The sequence below is a fragment of the Megalops cyprinoides genome, chromosome 16 (genome assembly GCF_013368585.1).
Source record: "Megalops cyprinoides isolate fMegCyp1 chromosome 16, fMegCyp1.pri, whole genome shotgun sequence".
Classification (NCBI taxonomy): domain Eukaryota; kingdom Metazoa; phylum Chordata; class Actinopteri; order Elopiformes; family Megalopidae; genus Megalops; species Megalops cyprinoides.
In genome coordinates this window covers 16,277,417-16,296,304 of record NC_050598.1, presented here as the reverse complement: position 1 = coordinate 16,296,304, position 18,888 = coordinate 16,277,417, and the positions used below count along the sequence as shown (strand labels likewise).

Below are 18,888 nucleotides of genomic sequence, written 5' to 3'. Positions count from 1 at the left end.
GAGCAGCAGTTCAATGGCGTTGTACATTATGTTCCCTAAAACTGCCTCAAAGATCGCCTGAGATTACAAAGACAGTTATACCACTGTTCCATTACAGCTCTTTTATCTTGACACATTTATAGATTAGATTTATACGTTAAATAATGAATGGGTAGCACACTTTCACAGCAGTTCACATTGCACAGCATTTCCTATTTAAACTATTCCTTTCTATTGTAGCATTGGCCCTGACAAAATAATTGACTGGAGTGCACCTGGTCTTTTGAGTAATGTAAATCTACTTTTGTCACTGTAGCTGCTCAATAGTGAACATGTCTGCAATGCTGGAACTTGGACAGATCAGGCAGCAAATCCACATTAACTGTCACATTTTCCAAGATACTGTCGACTTCTGTCCTGTAAAGGACCCGCCTATAGGTTTGGCTGATGCTCAAGATTATGCTTTATCTCTGAAGATCAATTATACATCATATACATTTTTTTTTCTTTTATTTGACATCAACTTGCACACTTACTTCACACTATTCAGAATCTAGTCATTTTTGAGGAAGTGTAAGCATAAACAGAGCCAAGCTTTAAAGGAGCTGGGCATCAGACTTCTGGGTGGTATTGAGACCTACAACTGCTGGAATGCAAGGCCTGTAATGACATTTGAGTCTCACCATAACTCTGATAAAAGTAACTACATACTTCAACCCCCAAGAATGTTTTCATTTCCACCTCCCCAGATATGCACTCAGGTTCTCAGATAGGTGACCAGCACTTTGACCTGGATTCACAACAGGACACTGAGGGGTTCAGCCCTAAAGCAGTCCCTTGGATCGTGGTTATGACTGGTTATATAAACTCCACAAGAGAATTCTACATGCCCCCCCACCTCATCCATCCCAAGTGGGTGACCTCCTCTCTGACCTCCAGCTTTTGAGGAGTCATATGTAATACATTGAACCAAGATTTCATATGGACAAAGAGGAAAATGTCCAGTTCCACCCTCGTGTTCCAATCTTTGACGATTGACAGGTATTTGAGTGACATTTTCATATTTTATTATTGGATTATATGAATCATATCGTATGATCCCTGCGGAACAATTCAATGGTCTTCAGGGTACGAAGCCAACCCGACCATCATTCCTCAGAAGAAGAGTCATACGTGCATTTAAGGAATTAGATGCCAAAGTAATCAACTTTGCTTGCTCTTTCAACAAAGGAGTGCCCTTGTTCCACTGAAAATCCATAACAAAGTGTCAGTATCAATGCTATTTGAGAAAGCTTCAAAATGGATTTGTTTTTGTCCAGTTGGAGCCTGGCCTCTTCCTTTAACCCCTTTGAGGAATACCAGTTTGGAGGGAGAGAAATTGCCACCTAACTCAAACTGTCCCACATCATCTGCATTTATTTCACAATCCAAGATCAACAACTGCAGTAGGTCAGGAACACTGCAGAAGATTCTCAGCAGATGAATATTACAACATAGTGGGGTGTACAGGCCCTTAATACCACAGTCTATTGTTCAAGCTCTTTCTGTACCCAAAATTCCCTACTGTGAGGTCACAACAGTAGCATACCTACAACAGCACTGCAAAATCCTGTAGAAAAAGCCAAGTGCAGATACACTTTGTTTTTCACTCTGTTCCTGTATCAAAATGTTCTTTTCTGAACTCTGACAATGCTGTTTCATGTAAAAAATATCTCCTGTGGTGATCTGACCCCTATGACCCCTAGTAATACACCAAAAAATACAAACTTGTAACCATTTTATTTTCACATGGACTGTGACTGTTTTTTCTCCTTGATGAATTTGTACCAGAGTCCTGTTATGACATTAGATAAAACAGTTTTCAACACACCATGCAAAGTACTTATAAAATATACACATTTTATCTTTTTTGTTTTAAAGTGTGGCAGCAGTGCTAAAATTAATAACAGCAGTCACCTATGATGCAACAGAGAGAGGAATCTCTTAGGGATGTATTCCTTCATACAGGCACATTTCTGCACATAACAAGAGCCTTACATCTATTTTATTGTACTGAGTATTTACAGCATCCTTAATAAAACACATTCGTTTGAAATGAAGAGAGATCATTTAACTCCATTTGTGCCTAAAATGCTTTTTAATTTCTCCCTGCTCTGCTCAGGGAACATGTGCACAGTGTGTTGAGACTCTACTGTCAAAGAAAACTCTGTAGCCCCTATAAAGTAATTCTATGCAAGAAGATGAGGAAACAAATCCAGACACCAGCCAAACACCTTCAACCCCAACAATTCTCTTGTTAGAACTTTCCTTTAGTATTACGGTAGAAAACACATTGTGATTGAGTGACACAGTGAGACATGGTGGGTTCACGTATTATTTGGAGGTTCCACCTCCTATAACGAGGCAGCAGATTATGAGGGCCTGACTCTTGTTGTTGATTGGTTGGTTGGGCGCAGACCCCGGGCATCTAGCGCATTCGCATGTGCAGGCTGTGCTTGGGTCCGTCCACACGCTCCAGCTTCTCAAAGTGCTTCCTGGCGTTGCGGATGTTGATGAGCGTAGCCGCAGAAGCTGAGGACAGAGGTAGTGTGGGGGGTACAGATGTTACTGGCGACCCCCTAAAAATTCATCTCATGCAAGATGCTTCCATTTCAAGGACTCAAGTGAAACGTGTTGAGTAAATACCGGTCTGGAATAAGACCCTGCAGCTCAGAAACCATCAAAGCTTTGGATTGACCCTACATCCTAGTGACCAATCAGTACACACACACACACACAGAGGCAGAAAGCACTGCTCCTCTCCTTGCAGCTGTACTTACGTATGGATGGGTCTGACATTATCACCATGACGTAGGTGTTGGAGGTGAAGACGTCGATGAAGGCTGCGAAATTGGAGTTGCGCACCTCCATGCTCTGGAAGGAGGCGGCCAGTTTGCTGAGAGTGCAAGCAGACAAGACAGACCACAGGTCTGGGGTGAGAGGCGGCAGTTTGGAGAGCGGGAGATAACCCGCACACCCCTCAGTGGGGCACACGCTGAGGGCAGTGTGAGGTCACTGAGAGCAAACCGCTCGTATCAGAGGCACTGATACCGAGGGGAAGCTGACAAAGAACAGACGAACACTCCCACGTTGGGACCGCGGTCTTACCTACAGCTCAGCTTGAACTGTTTGATGATGTTGCTGATCTTCTCAAACCTGTGCGCATCGCGCTGCTCCCTACACTGGTAGTGAGAGATCACCTAAAAGACAAAGGAAGGTACCGGCAGCACAATTCAGACCAGGTCTGTGCAGTGGGGGATAAAACAGACTATAATGATCTATGGACAGATGAAAGGGATCAACACTCCAAAAAAAAAACTACAGAGTGTTCTAGAAATCCTGGAAGATTTTTTTCACGATAAATTAATGCAGAAATATAACATGAAAGCAGTGCGGACTTTGAGTTTTGAGAGGACATATTTTGTGTCTCGGGGGAGGAATTCCAGAGAACAGAAAACAGCTCTTATCCTGGCACTGATGTGGGCCTGCTGACCCCCATCCGCCAAACACGTGCGCGCACACACACACACGCACACACGCACACACACGCACGCACACACACACACGCACACACACGCACACGCACACACACGCACACGCACACACACGCACACACACACACACACACACACACACACACACACACACACACACACACACACACACACACACACACACACACACAGGGAAAGCAATGTATGGGTGGTCTGTTGCTGCTGGCCTAAGAAAATGTCTTATGACTTCTCACACCTGGCTCATATTCCACTGATGAAAGGCTGGATATGCCTCTCCTGTCCTCTCCCTCTGAACTACACCTCAGCTACAGTACTCGCATAGAACACAGAGCTGATCAACTATAATACTCACAGCAGGCATAGCTGCTCAGCTATAGTACTCTCAGCAGGCAGAACAGCTCAGCCATAGTATTTACAGCAGGAAGAGCTGCTAAGCTAAGCACTCACAGCAGGCAGGTTTCCTCAGCCATAGCACTCATTCAGTTACTACCACTGTCCCAGTCTGTAGGGCGCTAGCAACTGCTCCATTTCCAGTGTCCCTGCCCCTCTCTCACCAGGAAGGTGGCTCTCTCGAACAGCAGCACCTCGTCCGCCTCGATGATCTGGGCGAAGTTGCGCAGGTTGGACTCCAGCTGCTGCACATTAGGGATCAGCTGGTAGACGATGCTGGACCAGGCCTAGACAGACCGAGCACAGGGGGTGTAATTACTGACACAGAGAAGGGGCTGCCCCAAACAAGCACGCACACCGAGTTTCTAACCTTTTAAACTGCACTAAAATAGCCAGAGGCCCAACATGCTGATCTGAAACAGCAGCACAAAGAAAAACACACACATACACGGGAACATTACCTTGTACAGCGTCTCATCCCAAATGGACGTCCTGAAGCAGGTGCAAGCGAGAGGGCGGGACAGTCTCTTCAGATCTTCCTCACGCTCCTTAAAGATCTGAAACCATGTAAAGGCACAGAATGGTTAATAACACGGAACCCGCACACACACATCAATGCTAATGCTCTCTGATGATTAGTAGTGGAGTGCTGCTGATGTATACATAATCCTATCAGAAGTGAGTATGAGAGAGCAGAAAAGTTCTTGTTGCAACTGTGTGGTGCGTAAGAACAGCCGTTCTCACTAGGTCTCTCTGGTCCTCCTGCACCAGGTCCATCTTGTGAACCAGGCAGAAGACCTTGGCGTCGGGAGAGTTCTGTAGAATGGCCTCCAGGCAGGACTGGTAGTAATGCATGTCCTTCTCCAGCTCCCGGCTCTCCACATCAAACACGTAAATCAGCACCTCCACGTTGCGGAAGATGTTGTCTCGCTGGCTGGTGAAGTAGTTCTCCATAAAGGTATCCTGCCTGTGGTTGGGTGGGGTGGGTGGGTTAGAGGACACCTTAGAAGAATGGTACTAAAGGACCTGAGATCACCCATGTGTCTAAATACAACTGTCACTTTGGGGATTGAGGTAACCAGGCCATAACAGCCCAGAGTGAGAGATGCCAACTGTAACTTCCTAACTCTGCTTTTTCTATAGATAAAGACAAGAATATTTCCTCAAAATGCATGATCAATGGCTTATGAATGTTCATTTTAAATCTTTCTATATAGAAATGACAATGCAATCACATGTGAACATGTGTCATGTGTCATGACACATGTGTCATGCATAGTAGGGGTCACTGACACCCTACTATGCATGACAATATATCTTTAGGCATTCAAAGCAAGTATCAGGAACATATTCCCCGCATCTGTTTCTCTGACACTATAAATATTGCACACTGAGATAGGCTACACTGTACTGCTAAATGACAGCTGTCCCCAACTGTAAGAGACAGAGTGCATTCCCTCCTTCACCCACCCACACAGCGCTCTGAAAAGAGCCTTGTGAAGAAACACCTCTATTCTCTCAGGATGTGTTCTGTTACTCTTCTTGCACCATTCTTGCCACACTGTTAAGTGCACACGAGGATATCAGTGTTTGAGTGTTGAGCAATTATTCCCAGCTGCGGTCTTTTAATGTCCATTCAAGGACAACAGTAGCCATGAATGCTCCCTGCTTGTAACCAAACACAGCCAAGGCCCACTTTAAGAGCCGCAGCCCTCAGACCGCAGAGGGAGTGGACTGGTTTCACAGCAGGGTACTGTTGCTTTTTAAGAGCAGCCAAGGGGTGGGTGTGCAAGACGGACATGAACTCACCCTCCACAATCCCAAAGGTTCAAAACCAGGTTGCCCAGAAAGCGCACATGGGAGTGCTCCACATCAACTGATGAGAGAGAGCACATGATTTAAGGTTGGTTTTAAAGGGTAGTTACTGTAGGTTTGGATCAACACAGACGTCCAACCAGGGTATGAAACTCATTGGCAGCTTTCTGGACAAAGTAAACAAGTATCTGAATACAGACCCTCGGAAAAATGCATAGTTGGATGTATTATGCATACACAAAGTCGACGGCCCTTACAATGCTGAAGTGTAAATATTTCTCTGGCCCAACCAAACATTAACATTTTCCCATACAACCTACCCCCCACTTCAGCTCCCTTCATCTGTGATTCTACGACATTCTTCCCAAATATTTTACTTGACATCGTGCTTCTATCTGCCGCTCCAAGGACACTATGAGCAGGGAGTGGTGTGCAGAGAACGAGGGCCCACGGGATGGCACGCAGGAAGACAAGTAAATGCAAACCCACCTGACGTGGGTGGAAACGCAAATGTCCCACACAGCCGGCGGAGACAACCAACCCTGTGGGCCCCACAATGAGCTCAATTACTGCCAGCCAGCACAAACAGGATGTGAGCAGCAGTGATGGAACACCCAGAGCCATTCTCAGTGACTGCAATCCCCACTATCCACCTGAGTTCTGTTTCCCACATGTGGCCACCACATGCCTGTCATATACTGCCAGCTGTCCGCCGCAAATTCTCCTTCGAGTTTCTGTGAATTTGTATTTCAGGAAAGGAGGGGGTGGAACCTGTCCTTTCAAGTCAACAGTGATCTTCGAACTTTCAATTTCACCCAGGTTTCAGTCAGCAGTGGGACTCGGGGTGCGGAGCTGGCCTCCGTTTTTGGCATGTTCAGAGAATGACACTTACTTGTAGCCCCCAGCCGGCGCGTGTCGCGGGCGATGTAATTGGCGAAGATGATCGACCTCATGCTGGTCTTCCCAGACCCACTTTTCCCCATGAGCAGCACCTGCAATGGCAGGCACACATTGCATCATCAGGCACTGTCATGAACCTGGCCAGGCAGGCTAGAATGCAGTCAGTGATATATGAACATCCATTTCTACAGTTCCTTCTGCCATCAGCTCACAACCGTGCCCTTGTGCACGGCTCTGACACACATCCGTGCTCTTACGCTGGCTATAAGCATTCACTTAGCTAAACAACAATGGTGCCACCTGCTGGAGAGTCAACGTCTTGGCCCTCTAATTCTACATAAAATGTCATCTCGCAGAAGTAAGGAAAATAACGGAATTCAGGACAGCATTCTTATTTCACGCTACCTACTACTGATGCATAACTACAAAAACAGAGTACATTTATATACATTATCCACTAGTGGAGCAGTCCAGTTCTCCCACCATTACTGCCTACAACTTTGCAGTGAAGAGAATGAAACTGCAATACACAGGCAACAGAATTACAGCCATGCCACCAGACTGCTCCTGGCTTTCTTCTGAGGCTTTATACGAACACCACTGTCTAATGACCACACTAGATGACATTTTATCTCATTAATGCTGTTGAAGCCACATAGAGGCTAACTGCAAATGTGCATTATAGCTAGCAAGTCATAATTTGCCATTTGCTATTTTACAAGCTTTATTTAACCCTATTTTTTGTTATAAATAATGGCAGCTAACAAATGACACGTAATAAAAAGCCCTTCAATGTTCAGAGGATAGCTGTTCGACACACATGGCCCTGAGCAGGTTTACTGTGTTGCTGGGCCTCATGACACGTGGTGGTGACCTGTAGTAAACATCAGATGCCCACTGGTAGAGCAGGCAGGACGGATATGCTCGCACCTTTTTCTTCATGGCTGTGCTTGACATTGCCCTCTGTCTGCTACCGAAACCAGCTGTATCCTGCTCTTCAGAGCACGTACAGTATGTGCCCTGTGGCTCCTTTCTCTTCTCTTCGAAGATCTTCCACTTGGTCTGGCATTGCGGAAAAACACAAGGGGAACGTCATTAGAGCAAAAGAGCACAGAATGAAAGAGTGCACGACAGCTGAGATTAGTTGTCGAATGTCTGTTTAGAAAAAACCGGCAGTGTGTATCCTAAAACTGACTGCGTGCGCAATAGCGCATGAGATAAACCTCCATATATCTAACTGCAACCTGCAAGAGTGATGATAATTTGTTTAAACTGTCATGCTAATTTAAGAAGGCAGCCACATTAATGACTCAATACAGGAGTGGCCGGTAAGATATTAGGACGATTCCCTGAATACAGCAGAAAATGGATTTGTCAGTGCACTTCTTGAGAAATATTTGGGAACATAGATTTAGCATCCCGTCATGCCCATGGAGTCCATGCCAAGATTTCAGGCTGTGGAACCGCAGTCTTCAGACCGACGGGGAAAAGGGTGTTTTGTGATTGCTCTGGAACATTTTTAATCGATGTCAACAAAACAGCCTTTAAAACGTCCATATGCCTAACGATAAGTTAGACAATGTCCTCATTCCAATCGAGCAGGAACCAGATGAACATATGTAGCTAACACTGGAGCTAACTAGGTAGTTGCTAGTTGATACTGTGGCTATCATACACTGACACAATTTAGATAGCTAGTTTGCTAGCCAACATTTCAGCAAAAGACGTGAGCAACCTATCTACTAATATAAAAGAACAGTGAAGAAGTTAGCCATTTGCCGTCTAAGAAGATAAAAAGCAAGCTGGCCAGACTAGCTAGCTGACAGCTAAGGGATAGCTTTCTTAATCAGAACGTCGTATATAATCTAAAGTCGCTAATATTTTGCGACTTCAAAAAAGTCAACATGCACGACTTATGAATCCATAACTGCTCCACACATACGTTGTCCTGCTTGTTAAGTTCTTCATAGTGTTATTACTGAAATTTCTATATTAAGTAACTTTAGCTAAGTTAGCAGCAGCTAGCAAGCAAGCTATGATGACCCATAAAGGTATCTAAACAAGCCGTCGTTAGCTGCAACTAAATCGATTACAACAAACGTTTCGGAAGCGAATGTACTTAAAACAAAAATTACATTACTTGTGTTGGATTATGTCCGTATGGGTCCCATTGCTCGCTTGGTATGTTTATATTGTAAGACAAATGCCAGGCCCAGAACAGGAATCTCCACACTCATTTTCACGTGATCAGCCTCGTCACACGATTACAAGTCGCTCTGATCGCATTCGCATGTGACCGGGAGTGTCACAGAGCATCAGCAAAATACATTCTTAAAAGTAGCCAACTTCGATCGTAACTGGATGCCCACCTGTCGTTACCAGTGGTTACTAAAACACAATCGAGTTATTATTATTTTGAAGATTTTGAGCATATTCATCGATTTTGCAGTTATCTGCATTGCGCGTAGCCTACTCGTGAACTATATCACATGCAATCATTTTTAGTTTGTCAACGGCACCTCATAGTATAGGCTATATAATCTGAGCAGTAGCCCTACTGATGAAAAAAGGGAGCGGACGCTGCAAAGACTCACTTGCCTTTATAATGCAGAATTGTGGCATTTTAACATCACTGTCCAGCATGATTTCCATAACATTGGATCTGCATCATCTATTTTATTGTGTAAACCACTTACAGCACTTTTAAGAATTAAGTAACGTGACCATGTGAATAGGAGAAGCAACCCCCTATGTAAATATGGAAAAGTTAAACGGTAACCTCGCCACAGCAAAAGAGGGACCAACATTAGCCTACAATACCCTAGTTAGGCTACACTGAAGTGAAAAAAAAACGTTATACAATCACCAAATCCTGTAAAATGCGGAAGAGTAATTACCGCTATTAATTTCCCGGTTTTGCAAAAATTATCAGAAGGTTTTCAAATTTTAACCAGGTCAGGTGAGATTAATCAATAGGGCACATCTGGACAGGCGGCCGATTTGGAAAGCGGAAAAACAAGCGCGGGTGTGTCAGGTCAAGATGATAAAGAGGTGAGTGGGCAGTAAGAAAGAGACAGAGCTCACGTTCTCCTTAGGCAGGGTGTCCATTGTGCAACTAATGGTGCACAAACAACTCAGCCGGACGAGCTGTGTGCTTTCCTGCGTTGTCTGCTCAGGCTAATGGGCCATGATTTCCGGAGCACCTCACACCTCTCACTGTACTGCTGTTGGGTAAGACGGCAGCAGTATCTTATTCAGACACAAATCCTCCACAAACTTTACAAACGTGCCAATGCTTCTCAATGGACAGGAAACCTCTGTTTTGGCATTGATCCTGGTAAAACTACATCGGAAAATTTCCCTTTCATTCAGTAAGGAAGTCTGAATAACCCACTCCAGAATGATAGTGCTGGTTTTGTGAGTACCTTTGCATTTTGGAAAGCTGAGGAGCAGCTTGGAACAGTAAAGGAACTGTTGACCGCCACATTGGTGGTGTGGTCAACTTCAAAACCTCCACAACTTCAAAAAGCCCAACTTGACCAAATGGAGCCAATGTACTTTCCACCAATGTACAGATGAATAAAGGCAATAGTTCACACAAACTATCTGATCTCTGTGGACCAGCAAGCAACCTGTTCTTTCTTGTATGATGGGACACTTATGGCACTCCCCCATAAGTTGGGGGGGGGCACGATAGGGCGGGCTTTCCTATGACCCACTCCTGTGCTTGAATTCTGGGGGAAGATGGGCGTGACAGCACTGCCTGTGTACTGAGACCAGAAGTGGTAAACACCACTGGCCCTGTGCAACTGGTGCACATCAGCTGCGGTATTTAACAACTTCTGCCTGGGAGGGTACAGTAAGAAGTAAGACTGTAGGCAGCCCCTTCCAGCCTCGACTTAAATTATAGAGGTGGACAAAGGAGGGGGCGAAATACAGAATCTATAAACCTTTTTTCTGTGAACATCCATTTCTCTTGAAGAGATATCATTCCAACACTGGTTTTCTCTGGATTTCTGCAAGGTTTTGAAGAACACACTGGATGTAGAGATGCTTTTTACCCAGGGTAGATGGTATTGCTTCCCCCGAGGGCTGTGGTATGTGTAGCGACTGAGAGATGGATGTTTGTGAGTCTGCCGGGTCCTCTCAGATGCACCAGAGGAAAGTTACAGCTCCCATTCAGACCTGCCCTCTCCTCTTCCTCCTTTAGCTGGCATTGCCAGGGCTCACTGTCCTCATACAGCAGCCTGAGATGTGAAAGAGCAGCATTCCAGCTCTACTGTGCTTGCTCTGAGTTTTGGTAGAGGCAGATGCGGCACATCCTGAAAAGCAGAGAGAGAAGGGGAGCAAGTTGTCTGCCTTAGGGGAACGGGGATACAAGGAACCAGGTGCTGGACTGCATCATACGGTAAGGCACTGAAGAACCCCTGTTGAAGGACCATCAGTGTGAGTCCCTCCTGATGTTCTCACTGTTGCTTGGAATTGAATGCAGGATGCAGAACCAATCAACATGTTACCAGCAACTCTTACTTTATGTATGTTTTCTCCCTTACAGTTGAATTGGATGAGGACTGAGAAAGCTGAGAGTGCATTAAAATATCAGTGAGTTTAATTCAGAAATTACTTATGGACCAATAAGTAGCATGTTTGAGTATCTGTGGAATAGCTGAACATTTTATATTTATACAAACATTTGAACTGATTTTTGTACATATTTACAGAGCACCGTGGCTGCGTATTCATTAGAACATTTTATTCAATGAAAAAACAAGCTGGTTCAATTCCAACACAGTTCCTCGCATAAAAAAGACAGACTTGTGTATGAGATGGTCCTCTGTTACTGATTATTGATAAGACATTCAGATTACTTCTGTTGTAAGGATTGTAAGAACCTGACACATGGAGATTTCTGCTTTTTTTGTGCACTCTCATACTAGGACATGTGTCATTTGGACATCATTGGCCCCTGATTCACCTTCCATGGATGTCGTCCGGAACCTCAGCCTTTCAGTGAATGGGACCAATCGATCAGTTTTCCTAGCTGACGGCCTTGGCCTCACTCAGTCTCTGTCCCTGTTTGAGGTGCACACTTTGGCCCCAGTGACAGTGGTGTGCGTGCTGCTCTTCCTGCTGGGGGTGGGCGGCAACCTGAGCACGCTTCTGGTGTTCTGCCGCTGCCGGGAGCTGCGCTCCACCACCACCCTCTACCTGTCCAGCATGGCCCTCTCCGACGTCCTCATCTTCAGCGGCCTGCCCCTCGACCTGTACCGCCTGTGGCGCTACCGGCCCTTCCCCTTTGGCGACTTCCTGTGCCGCTTCCAGTTCTACCTGAGCGAGTCATGCACCTACGCCACCGTCCTGCACATCACGGCACTCAGCGTGGAGCGCTACCTGGCCGTGTGCTTCCCGCTGTGCGCCCGCCGCCTGGTCACCCGGGCCCGTGTACGGCTGCTGATCCTGGGCCTGTGGGGCGTGGCCGGGGCCACGGCGGGTCCCGTCTTCTTCCTGTTCCATGTGGAGGGCCAGGAGTGCCGGCCCACGGAGGTGGGCGTGCGCTCAGGCCTGCTGCGGGCCATGACCTGGGTCTCCACGCTCTATTTCTTCCTGCCGCTCGCCTGCCTCTGCCTACTCTATGGCCTCATCTGCAGGAAGCTGTGGGCCACGCAGCTGGGGCCCCGCGGCCGCATCCGCCACAGGCACCACCGACAAACCGTCAAGCTGCTCGGTAAGATTACATTACATTATTGTCATTTAGCAGACACTCTTATCCAGAGCGACTTACATATGTTACAATCTTTACATGTTATCCATTTCTACAGCTGTACTGAGGCAATTGTGGGTTAAGTACCTTGTCCAAGAGTACAACAGTGCCCCAGCAGGGAATCGAACCAGCAACCTTTTGGTGAGGAGTCCTGCTCCTCACCGCTATGCTACACTGCTGCCTTTTCATTTTACATAGGGAAGTGTGTGAGCTAATAAACCCAGAGGCTGATCTTATGTTCATTTTCAGGAGACAGTATTTCTCAGTATAGCTATTACTATACTGTACTAGCTAATTCAACACCCTCGCCGCTCTTCTGCACTGTGGTGCTCTTTTTCAGTATATGCCAAGCTTTTTATTGTCCAAACAGCCTATTTCAACTGGATGGATACAAATGGATGAGGTGCTCTATAAGCCATGACACAGCAATTAAAACCCAATGAGTGGATTGACAGTCTAGAGGACTGTAGTACATACTAAAAAGATGCTGTGAGAGGTGAACAGTGTTCTAAAATTAAAAATGCCAATAACTATAACAGCCCTTCAATTCCTGTTATCTGGTGAAGGGGGACTCCAGTCACCAGCTCCAGTCCAGACATTGCAAGTTGCAGACAGATTAATGTCTGTCTGGCTGAGATCGCTTACTGGCTGATTAATGAACTAATGTGCAAGGGAAGCCTTTTTACAGCTCCAATCAATTCCATTTTAGCATTATTCCTTTTTGTCTTCTTGGGCTAGTGCTGCAAAGTTATAGTGACAAAGCAATGGCAGTAATTCAGTAAAAAAATGCAGCCACTTTATTGGAAGCAGGTTCAATTTAAAGCGTGGGGGTAGGGTTAAGAGTTGATAGTCCCCTAAGCACAGTTTTATGTGTTAACCGTCTCCTATACAGATTGAGACATTAACTCTCATCTTTCCATCTCCCCTTACAAAATGATCCCATAAAGGGAGTTACTGTGGAATTGACTTTTGTAAGGGCAACACCCTGTGAGACGCTGACCCCAGGGCCACTTCCCGTTCCAGGTGCAGTGGTGCTGTCCTTTGCTCTCTGCTGGCTGCCATTCCATGCAGGCCGCATCCTGTTCTCCAGCGTGGCGCGGGCAGGCGAGGAAGAGGAGGAGGAGGAGGACCGGGGCCCGGCCCTGTACGCCGCCTCGCAGAACTTCAACCTGGTGGCCATGCTGCTCTTCTACCTCAGCGCCTCCATTAACCCTGTCCTCTACGGGCTGGTCTCGGCGCGGCACCGCTCCGCCCTGCGCCGGACCCTCCTGCCGCGGTCCCCCAGGGGAGCCGGGTCCAGCCGCCCCAGCCAGGTCACCTTCACGCCAAACACGGAACTCTGCACTAGCGTCTGACGAAGATGTCCAACCGCCTGCTCCTCAGTGCAAACTACCAGCAGCAGCACCCAGCACACAACCATTTTAAAGAGCTGAGCCCCTGTTTGGGTGACAGGGATACAGTTTGTGATGGGTGAGCATCACTCCAAAACATTTTCACATGACCAGTCAGTTGAAACGCTGCTTGCTTCGCTGCAGTCTTTACTGAATGCAAGCAAATGGATGTTTCCTCTTCCTTTTAAAGTGGAGCAATGAGTGGGACAGTCAACTACAACACCCAAAATCAAGCACCTCTGCACCATGCCCAAGTCAGATTCACCATGAGAGAGAGACACAGGAGAAAACAAGAGGCAGGAAACAGGAAAACTACTATAAGGACTAGAATTTATTTGCCATATTAAATATATTATCTATGATTGTTACAATTTAGTAATAACATAATACATGGCAGTTTATCTTTAACATGTGTTTATGAAAAGAACATCAACAGAAAAAACAGCAATAAAGATAAAAACAAAAAAAAAAGAAAAAGAAAAAAGAAACAATGCTGATAACGTACAAGGTTTTTGGAATGTATTATATTTGTCTTTTAAAAATGCAACGGAAAATGTGATGTAACAGGCAGACCATTACATTCTACTGATACTGGCAGCAGAGGTTTCATAGAGAAGACTGATGCTAGAGCAGCTGTAAATGTTCCCTTACCCCACGGGGATCACAGAAATTTATGGTATAGCGTTTGCCCCCACAGTACAGTGTAGAAACCAACCTAGTTACAGCTCATGCAGTTCTCACTTTGGGGCTCTTACAAATGAAATGAGCCACCAACAGCTCCTCCCTCACTGATTGGAACTCAGCTCCCTCAGAATAAACAGCTCTCAGATTAAAATGGAGGCAACCTCTCCCACTTTAAAAGGATGGCTGATCCTGACTGACTCTACAATTTAATGGGGGAACGGACCAGTTCAATCCTCAAATCAGCCAGAACCCAGAACACAGAGGGTGTTGTAGAGCCCTGAGCACTTCTGTAGCTGAGGCAACATCTCAGCGCTGCGCATGTGAGTCAGAGAGAGGATTCCTTCCTCCTGTCATGGGAGGATGAGGCAGGGGGGAAAGTGACGCCACGCCCGACCCACGGCTAAGAGTGTGACGAACTGCTGAGAGCACAGAATATGGCATACTGCAGCCTCACGAGTCACAAGGCAATATCCCGCAGTATATGCCAGTGCTTTCCTGTTGTGTTTATTGCAACAGCCGCGTGGGAAGAGGAGGTCCAGGGGACAAATACACAGCTCTCTTGATCACAAACTAATGCCGAGAAGACAGAGACACAGGAGACATTGGGGGGTTAATACCTTGTCTAATATCTGCATGAATACATGTGAGAAAATGGTTAACTGGGAGCTACATTCATACCACACACAACACTGATTGGTCCTTTGGAGGAGGGGGGGGTTGCATCCTTGACTTTTATTTGCACAGGGAACACAGCAACAACAAAAAAACATCTCTTATTTATGAAATATTTGTAAAAGAATAAAAAAGCAGCAGCTCTGGTTCCCTGTGTATGTTACAGAACATACTGGCTGATATAACATGTGAAGGCAGCGTCTAGACTAGACTCCTTTAGCAGTGTTCATAGCTCAGGTTGCTGAGCTTGGGTAGCCCACGTAACGTGGCCATACACGTATCGGACACTCGTTACAGTTCCATAAGCATCATTCAGGGGGATAACGGATAAGCGCATTCCCACACTGATCACATAATCAGTTATGACCGGTAATGCTTTAAAGTTTTCAGACCACACAGCCAGTTACCTGGCAACAGAGTTAGCAGCAGCTCAGAAAGTAACAAAGGCATTTCATGAAAGCCAAAGGCATCAGAGACTGACCGACAGAAGGCCAGGGAGTGTCACACAAGTCCCCATCTGGCTTCCACCGCCAAGTGCCACACACCCCGCCAAGACGCGAGCAGCTTTCGACTTGGAAGATGTTGCCTTCAAATCGGAAGCCTACGCGAGCGTGATCAATGAGCACGCCTTTGTTAACACTGTAAAAAGATTTGGGAAAAAAAAAGTTGCACACAAAAATTTAAAAGTAGCATAAAAAGTGAAGAATAAACATCTTTGGAATGTGTCCAGCCTCTCTTGTGTTTAGACCACCTAAGGCGTGACTTTAACAGATGAGTTTCTCCAGGCAGGTGCAGGCACAAATTGGACACGAGTAAAACGTGTGCAGATGCCATGGAGATAAGCGTCTTGTATAAAACAGTACTGCGTCATGAACAGCTTGCTGGTAAAAGCTTATATCAACTCAACCCTGGACCTGAAATAAAGGGATATTGCAGTGGGAAGGTCTGGGGGTAGCTACAGGTAGATTTCAAAACAGAGGGGTTCACACAAATCGATTATCACGATGGAAGAATTTCCCTTCCCTGCTTATGATTCTTTTCAACTGCTGTGTTACTACCTCTTCGCTCAAGTTCAATTTTCCAGCTCATTAAGCAACTTTAGCAGCTGAACTCCCATTAAATCTAAATCTGAAAGATGAAGAGGTATGCAGAAGACCCAGGGCATGGTTTAAAAAAAAAAAAAAACAGGTCGGCGAGTTCAACTACAGCACTCCAAGGTATCCAGTCAGCAGTGCAGTATGCTGCACAGAGCAGGAAAACAGGCATGACTAATGGAGGACAGATTAAAATGGGGAACCAAAAGTAAAACAAAATCCATTAGGGCAGTTTAAAAGCAAGCTCTCACAGTTGGGCAAGGCTCCAGGCACCATACAGATTATTCCAGAGAAAAATATTTCCGTAAATTTGTGGCTTGCACCGTCAGATTTATATACAAAGGGCTTAGTCATTACTTGGCACAGGGCAGAGACTCAGCTGTTTATTTTCAGATTAATGGGACATTCGCTCTGTTAAAGAGAGGGTATGCCCACTCTGCACAATCTCATGGCACTTTTGAATTTTCTGAAAAAGGCAAGAAAATTTCCAACAAGGCTGTAACAACTGAAAATGTAATAAATCTGGATACTGTAATAGCTGTTTACAAAGTAATAGATTCTGCATTTATAATGTAATAAACCCAGATAGTGTAGCAAGCTCTGGATAATGTAATACATTTGAACGGAAAATTTAAATAAAAGTGATGTTATTAGGTGAATAAACCTTTTTATGAATCTGTAATAACTTACCAAAATCACTCTTTACGCTGTCTTATTCACTTTAAGTACCACATGCACCAACACAGACACATATACACGCACACATGCACAAACACACACACACAAGAACACATATGCACAAGCACACATATATATTACATATAATTTTACTGTGAAAAAATGATGCATTATTTTTGGATGTTTCACCAGAGAACATAGCATAAAATATATAACCTCTCTATCAAGTTGAAAAAAATAACATAAATGGTCTCCAAGACTAAGAGGAAAACATACTTTTTCAGTATGGCAAATAACAGCATTTCAAACTACTGAAATCCTACGAGGATTTCACAAGGATAGACAATCGATATTAATTTGAAACATATTTCAAGTTTTACTACCAAATACCAGACAAAAGAGTTACAGCTTCCTGACAATGAAATGTAACTGACATAAAAATCAGTGAGGATAAAAATCTTGAAATAAGAAACAATGTATACTTCAAGCTATATAAAGAACATCACAGGGGTCTCATAAATGTGTACTGTATTCACAATTAATGGGTATTCAACTTAACCAATTCAAAATGTGAAAGTGTTATTTTTGATGAAATGAAATTAGGATGAGACAGAATGCCTAACAAAACTGCTTTTAATTTCACTATAGGCCTAACCGATTGGGTTAAAAAAATGTGTGTGTGCGTGCATGTGCATATGACAATTAAAATGAACAAGACCACAGAAAGACAGTGATTTTGGCAAGTTACATTACTACATTATTCATTACACTGAAGTTACATCATCTGTTAAAGTTTTTTACTCACCTGAAAACATAATAACTGTCATGTTATCTTCAGGTTTATTACATTTTCCTGAAGTTCTTACATTATCAGGTTTTATTACATTATAGATGCAAAATGCATTGCATGATAAAATGTTATTACATTATCTGTAGCTATTACAAGGTCAGACATTCATTTCCTTTGACTCAAACTGGAACAAACAGTCAGAAAAAAGAGAAAGTGTGACTGACATCAGTCTGACCAATACCATTTAGAGCCGTAATGCTACAATATGATTCTGTTAGATGACTAAGGGATGTCATCCTTTTAAAATTTCAGTACAATCTACTTCACAGCTACAACGCTGTTCCAGAACCTCACTCCAGGGGGGGTAGCTAGTATACCCTTTCAAATGCTTTGGGACCTTCCCGCTTGCTCTTCTGTGTATTCACCCCCAACCAAAACTATGGGCTGTCAAAGTGCCACGGGAAGAGCAGGAGGACTCACATGTACACGGCATGTACTGTGACACGCTTATCACCGTGAAGACAAGGAACACTGAGACGAGAGAGGAACCTTTTCACTTCCTGTTCCTTTACTCCCAGAAGTCCTTCCTGTCTGGTTGTGTTTTGAGGGGGTCCAGTTTAACACGCATCACTACACGGTTTCAGCTCATCGCAAGTTGAATTCATCCAACAGCCATTCGTATATCCTACAGTACAACAGCCACGTGCCCATAGGCAAACCGTGTTTCACTACTAACACATGTTCTGGAAAAGCCCAGGACAACCCATTCTTCCTTCTGCGTGGATGTACAAAACAGTACAATTCTTTTATCGAGTTCAAGCAAATGCAGAAAAGGATTAAATTGCTCAGTTTGAGCCAAACAGAGAGACATTTATAACAAATGCATATTTCATAGATTTTTATATGTAGTTTCTATCTATATATACACAAACAAAGCATGTATGTATATATACATATACTGGCAATATCAGAAGAAAGAAACTCTATTCCTCCCAAATTCTCAAGTGAAATAAATTGCTTCTTAGAAGTCTATCCTTAATAATGATGTTAGTGGGTGTTTAAAAACAATGCTTAAAAATAACTAAAATCATACATACCCCCAACCCCTAACCCCTCTTGGAGGAGTTGGTTCATTTTTTTTCCAAGAGCATGTAAATCATTTTGATTAAAACTTTGGCAC

General features: G+C 44.6%; 2 protein-coding genes across 3 annotated transcripts; one reads left to right on the top strand and one right to left on the bottom strand.

The window, feature by feature from the left end:
• Positions 1 to 1,482: 1,482 nt before the first annotated feature.
• On the bottom strand, positions 1,483 to 8,888 carry LOC118790965 (ras-related GTP-binding protein A-like). 2 transcript variants are annotated; one of them, XM_036548132.1, is made up of 10 exons: positions 8,774 to 8,888; positions 7,569 to 7,700; positions 6,631 to 6,730; positions 5,733 to 5,799; positions 4,668 to 4,890; positions 4,385 to 4,480; positions 4,088 to 4,210; positions 3,127 to 3,218; positions 2,799 to 2,914; positions 1,483 to 2,550 (listed from the first exon to the last, which is right to left on the bottom strand). In XM_036548132.1, the coding sequence occupies exons 2-10, from the start codon at positions 7,593 to 7,595 to the stop codon at positions 2,447 to 2,449; spliced, it is 948 nt and encodes a 315-aa protein (XP_036404025.1). In that variant the 5' UTR covers positions 7,596 to 7,700; positions 8,774 to 8,888; the 3' UTR covers positions 1,483 to 2,446. The 2 variants fall into 2 exon arrangements, with proteins under 2 accessions (XP_036404025.1, XP_036404024.1); XM_036548131.1 differs by having other exon boundaries at positions 8,779 to 8,888.
• Positions 8,799 to 13,754, top strand: LOC118791230 (growth hormone secretagogue receptor type 1-like). The gene is made up of 4 exons (XM_036548527.1): positions 8,799 to 8,819; positions 9,839 to 9,869; positions 11,740 to 12,363; positions 13,423 to 13,754. The coding sequence occupies exons 1-4, from the start codon at positions 8,799 to 8,801 to the stop codon at positions 13,752 to 13,754; spliced, it is 1,008 nt and encodes a 335-aa protein (XP_036404420.1).
• Positions 13,755 to 18,888: the final 5,134 nt, after the last annotated feature.

Coding starts and splice junctions, on each gene's coding strand:
- LOC118790965 (XM_036548132.1), bottom strand. CDS start 7,595: ATGTCAAGCACAGCCATGAAGAAAAAG. Junction 5,800..6,630: donor GCGCCGGCTGGGGGCTACAA/GTAAGTGTCATT, acceptor CTCTCTCATCAG/TTGATGTGGAGCACTCCCAT. Junction 4,211..4,384: donor GGGATGAGACGCTGTACAAG/GTAATGTTCCCG, acceptor CGGTCTGTCTAG/GCCTGGTCCAGCATCGTCTA.
- LOC118791230 (XM_036548527.1), top strand. CDS start 8,799: ATGGGTCCCATTGCTCGCTTG. Junction 9,870..11,739: donor TCTCACTGTACTGCTGTTGG/GTAAGACGGCAG, acceptor CTTTGGCCCCAG/TGACAGTGGTGTGCGTGCTG. Junction 12,364..13,422: donor ACAAACCGTCAAGCTGCTCG/GTAAGATTACAT, acceptor TTCCCGTTCCAG/GTGCAGTGGTGCTGTCCTTT.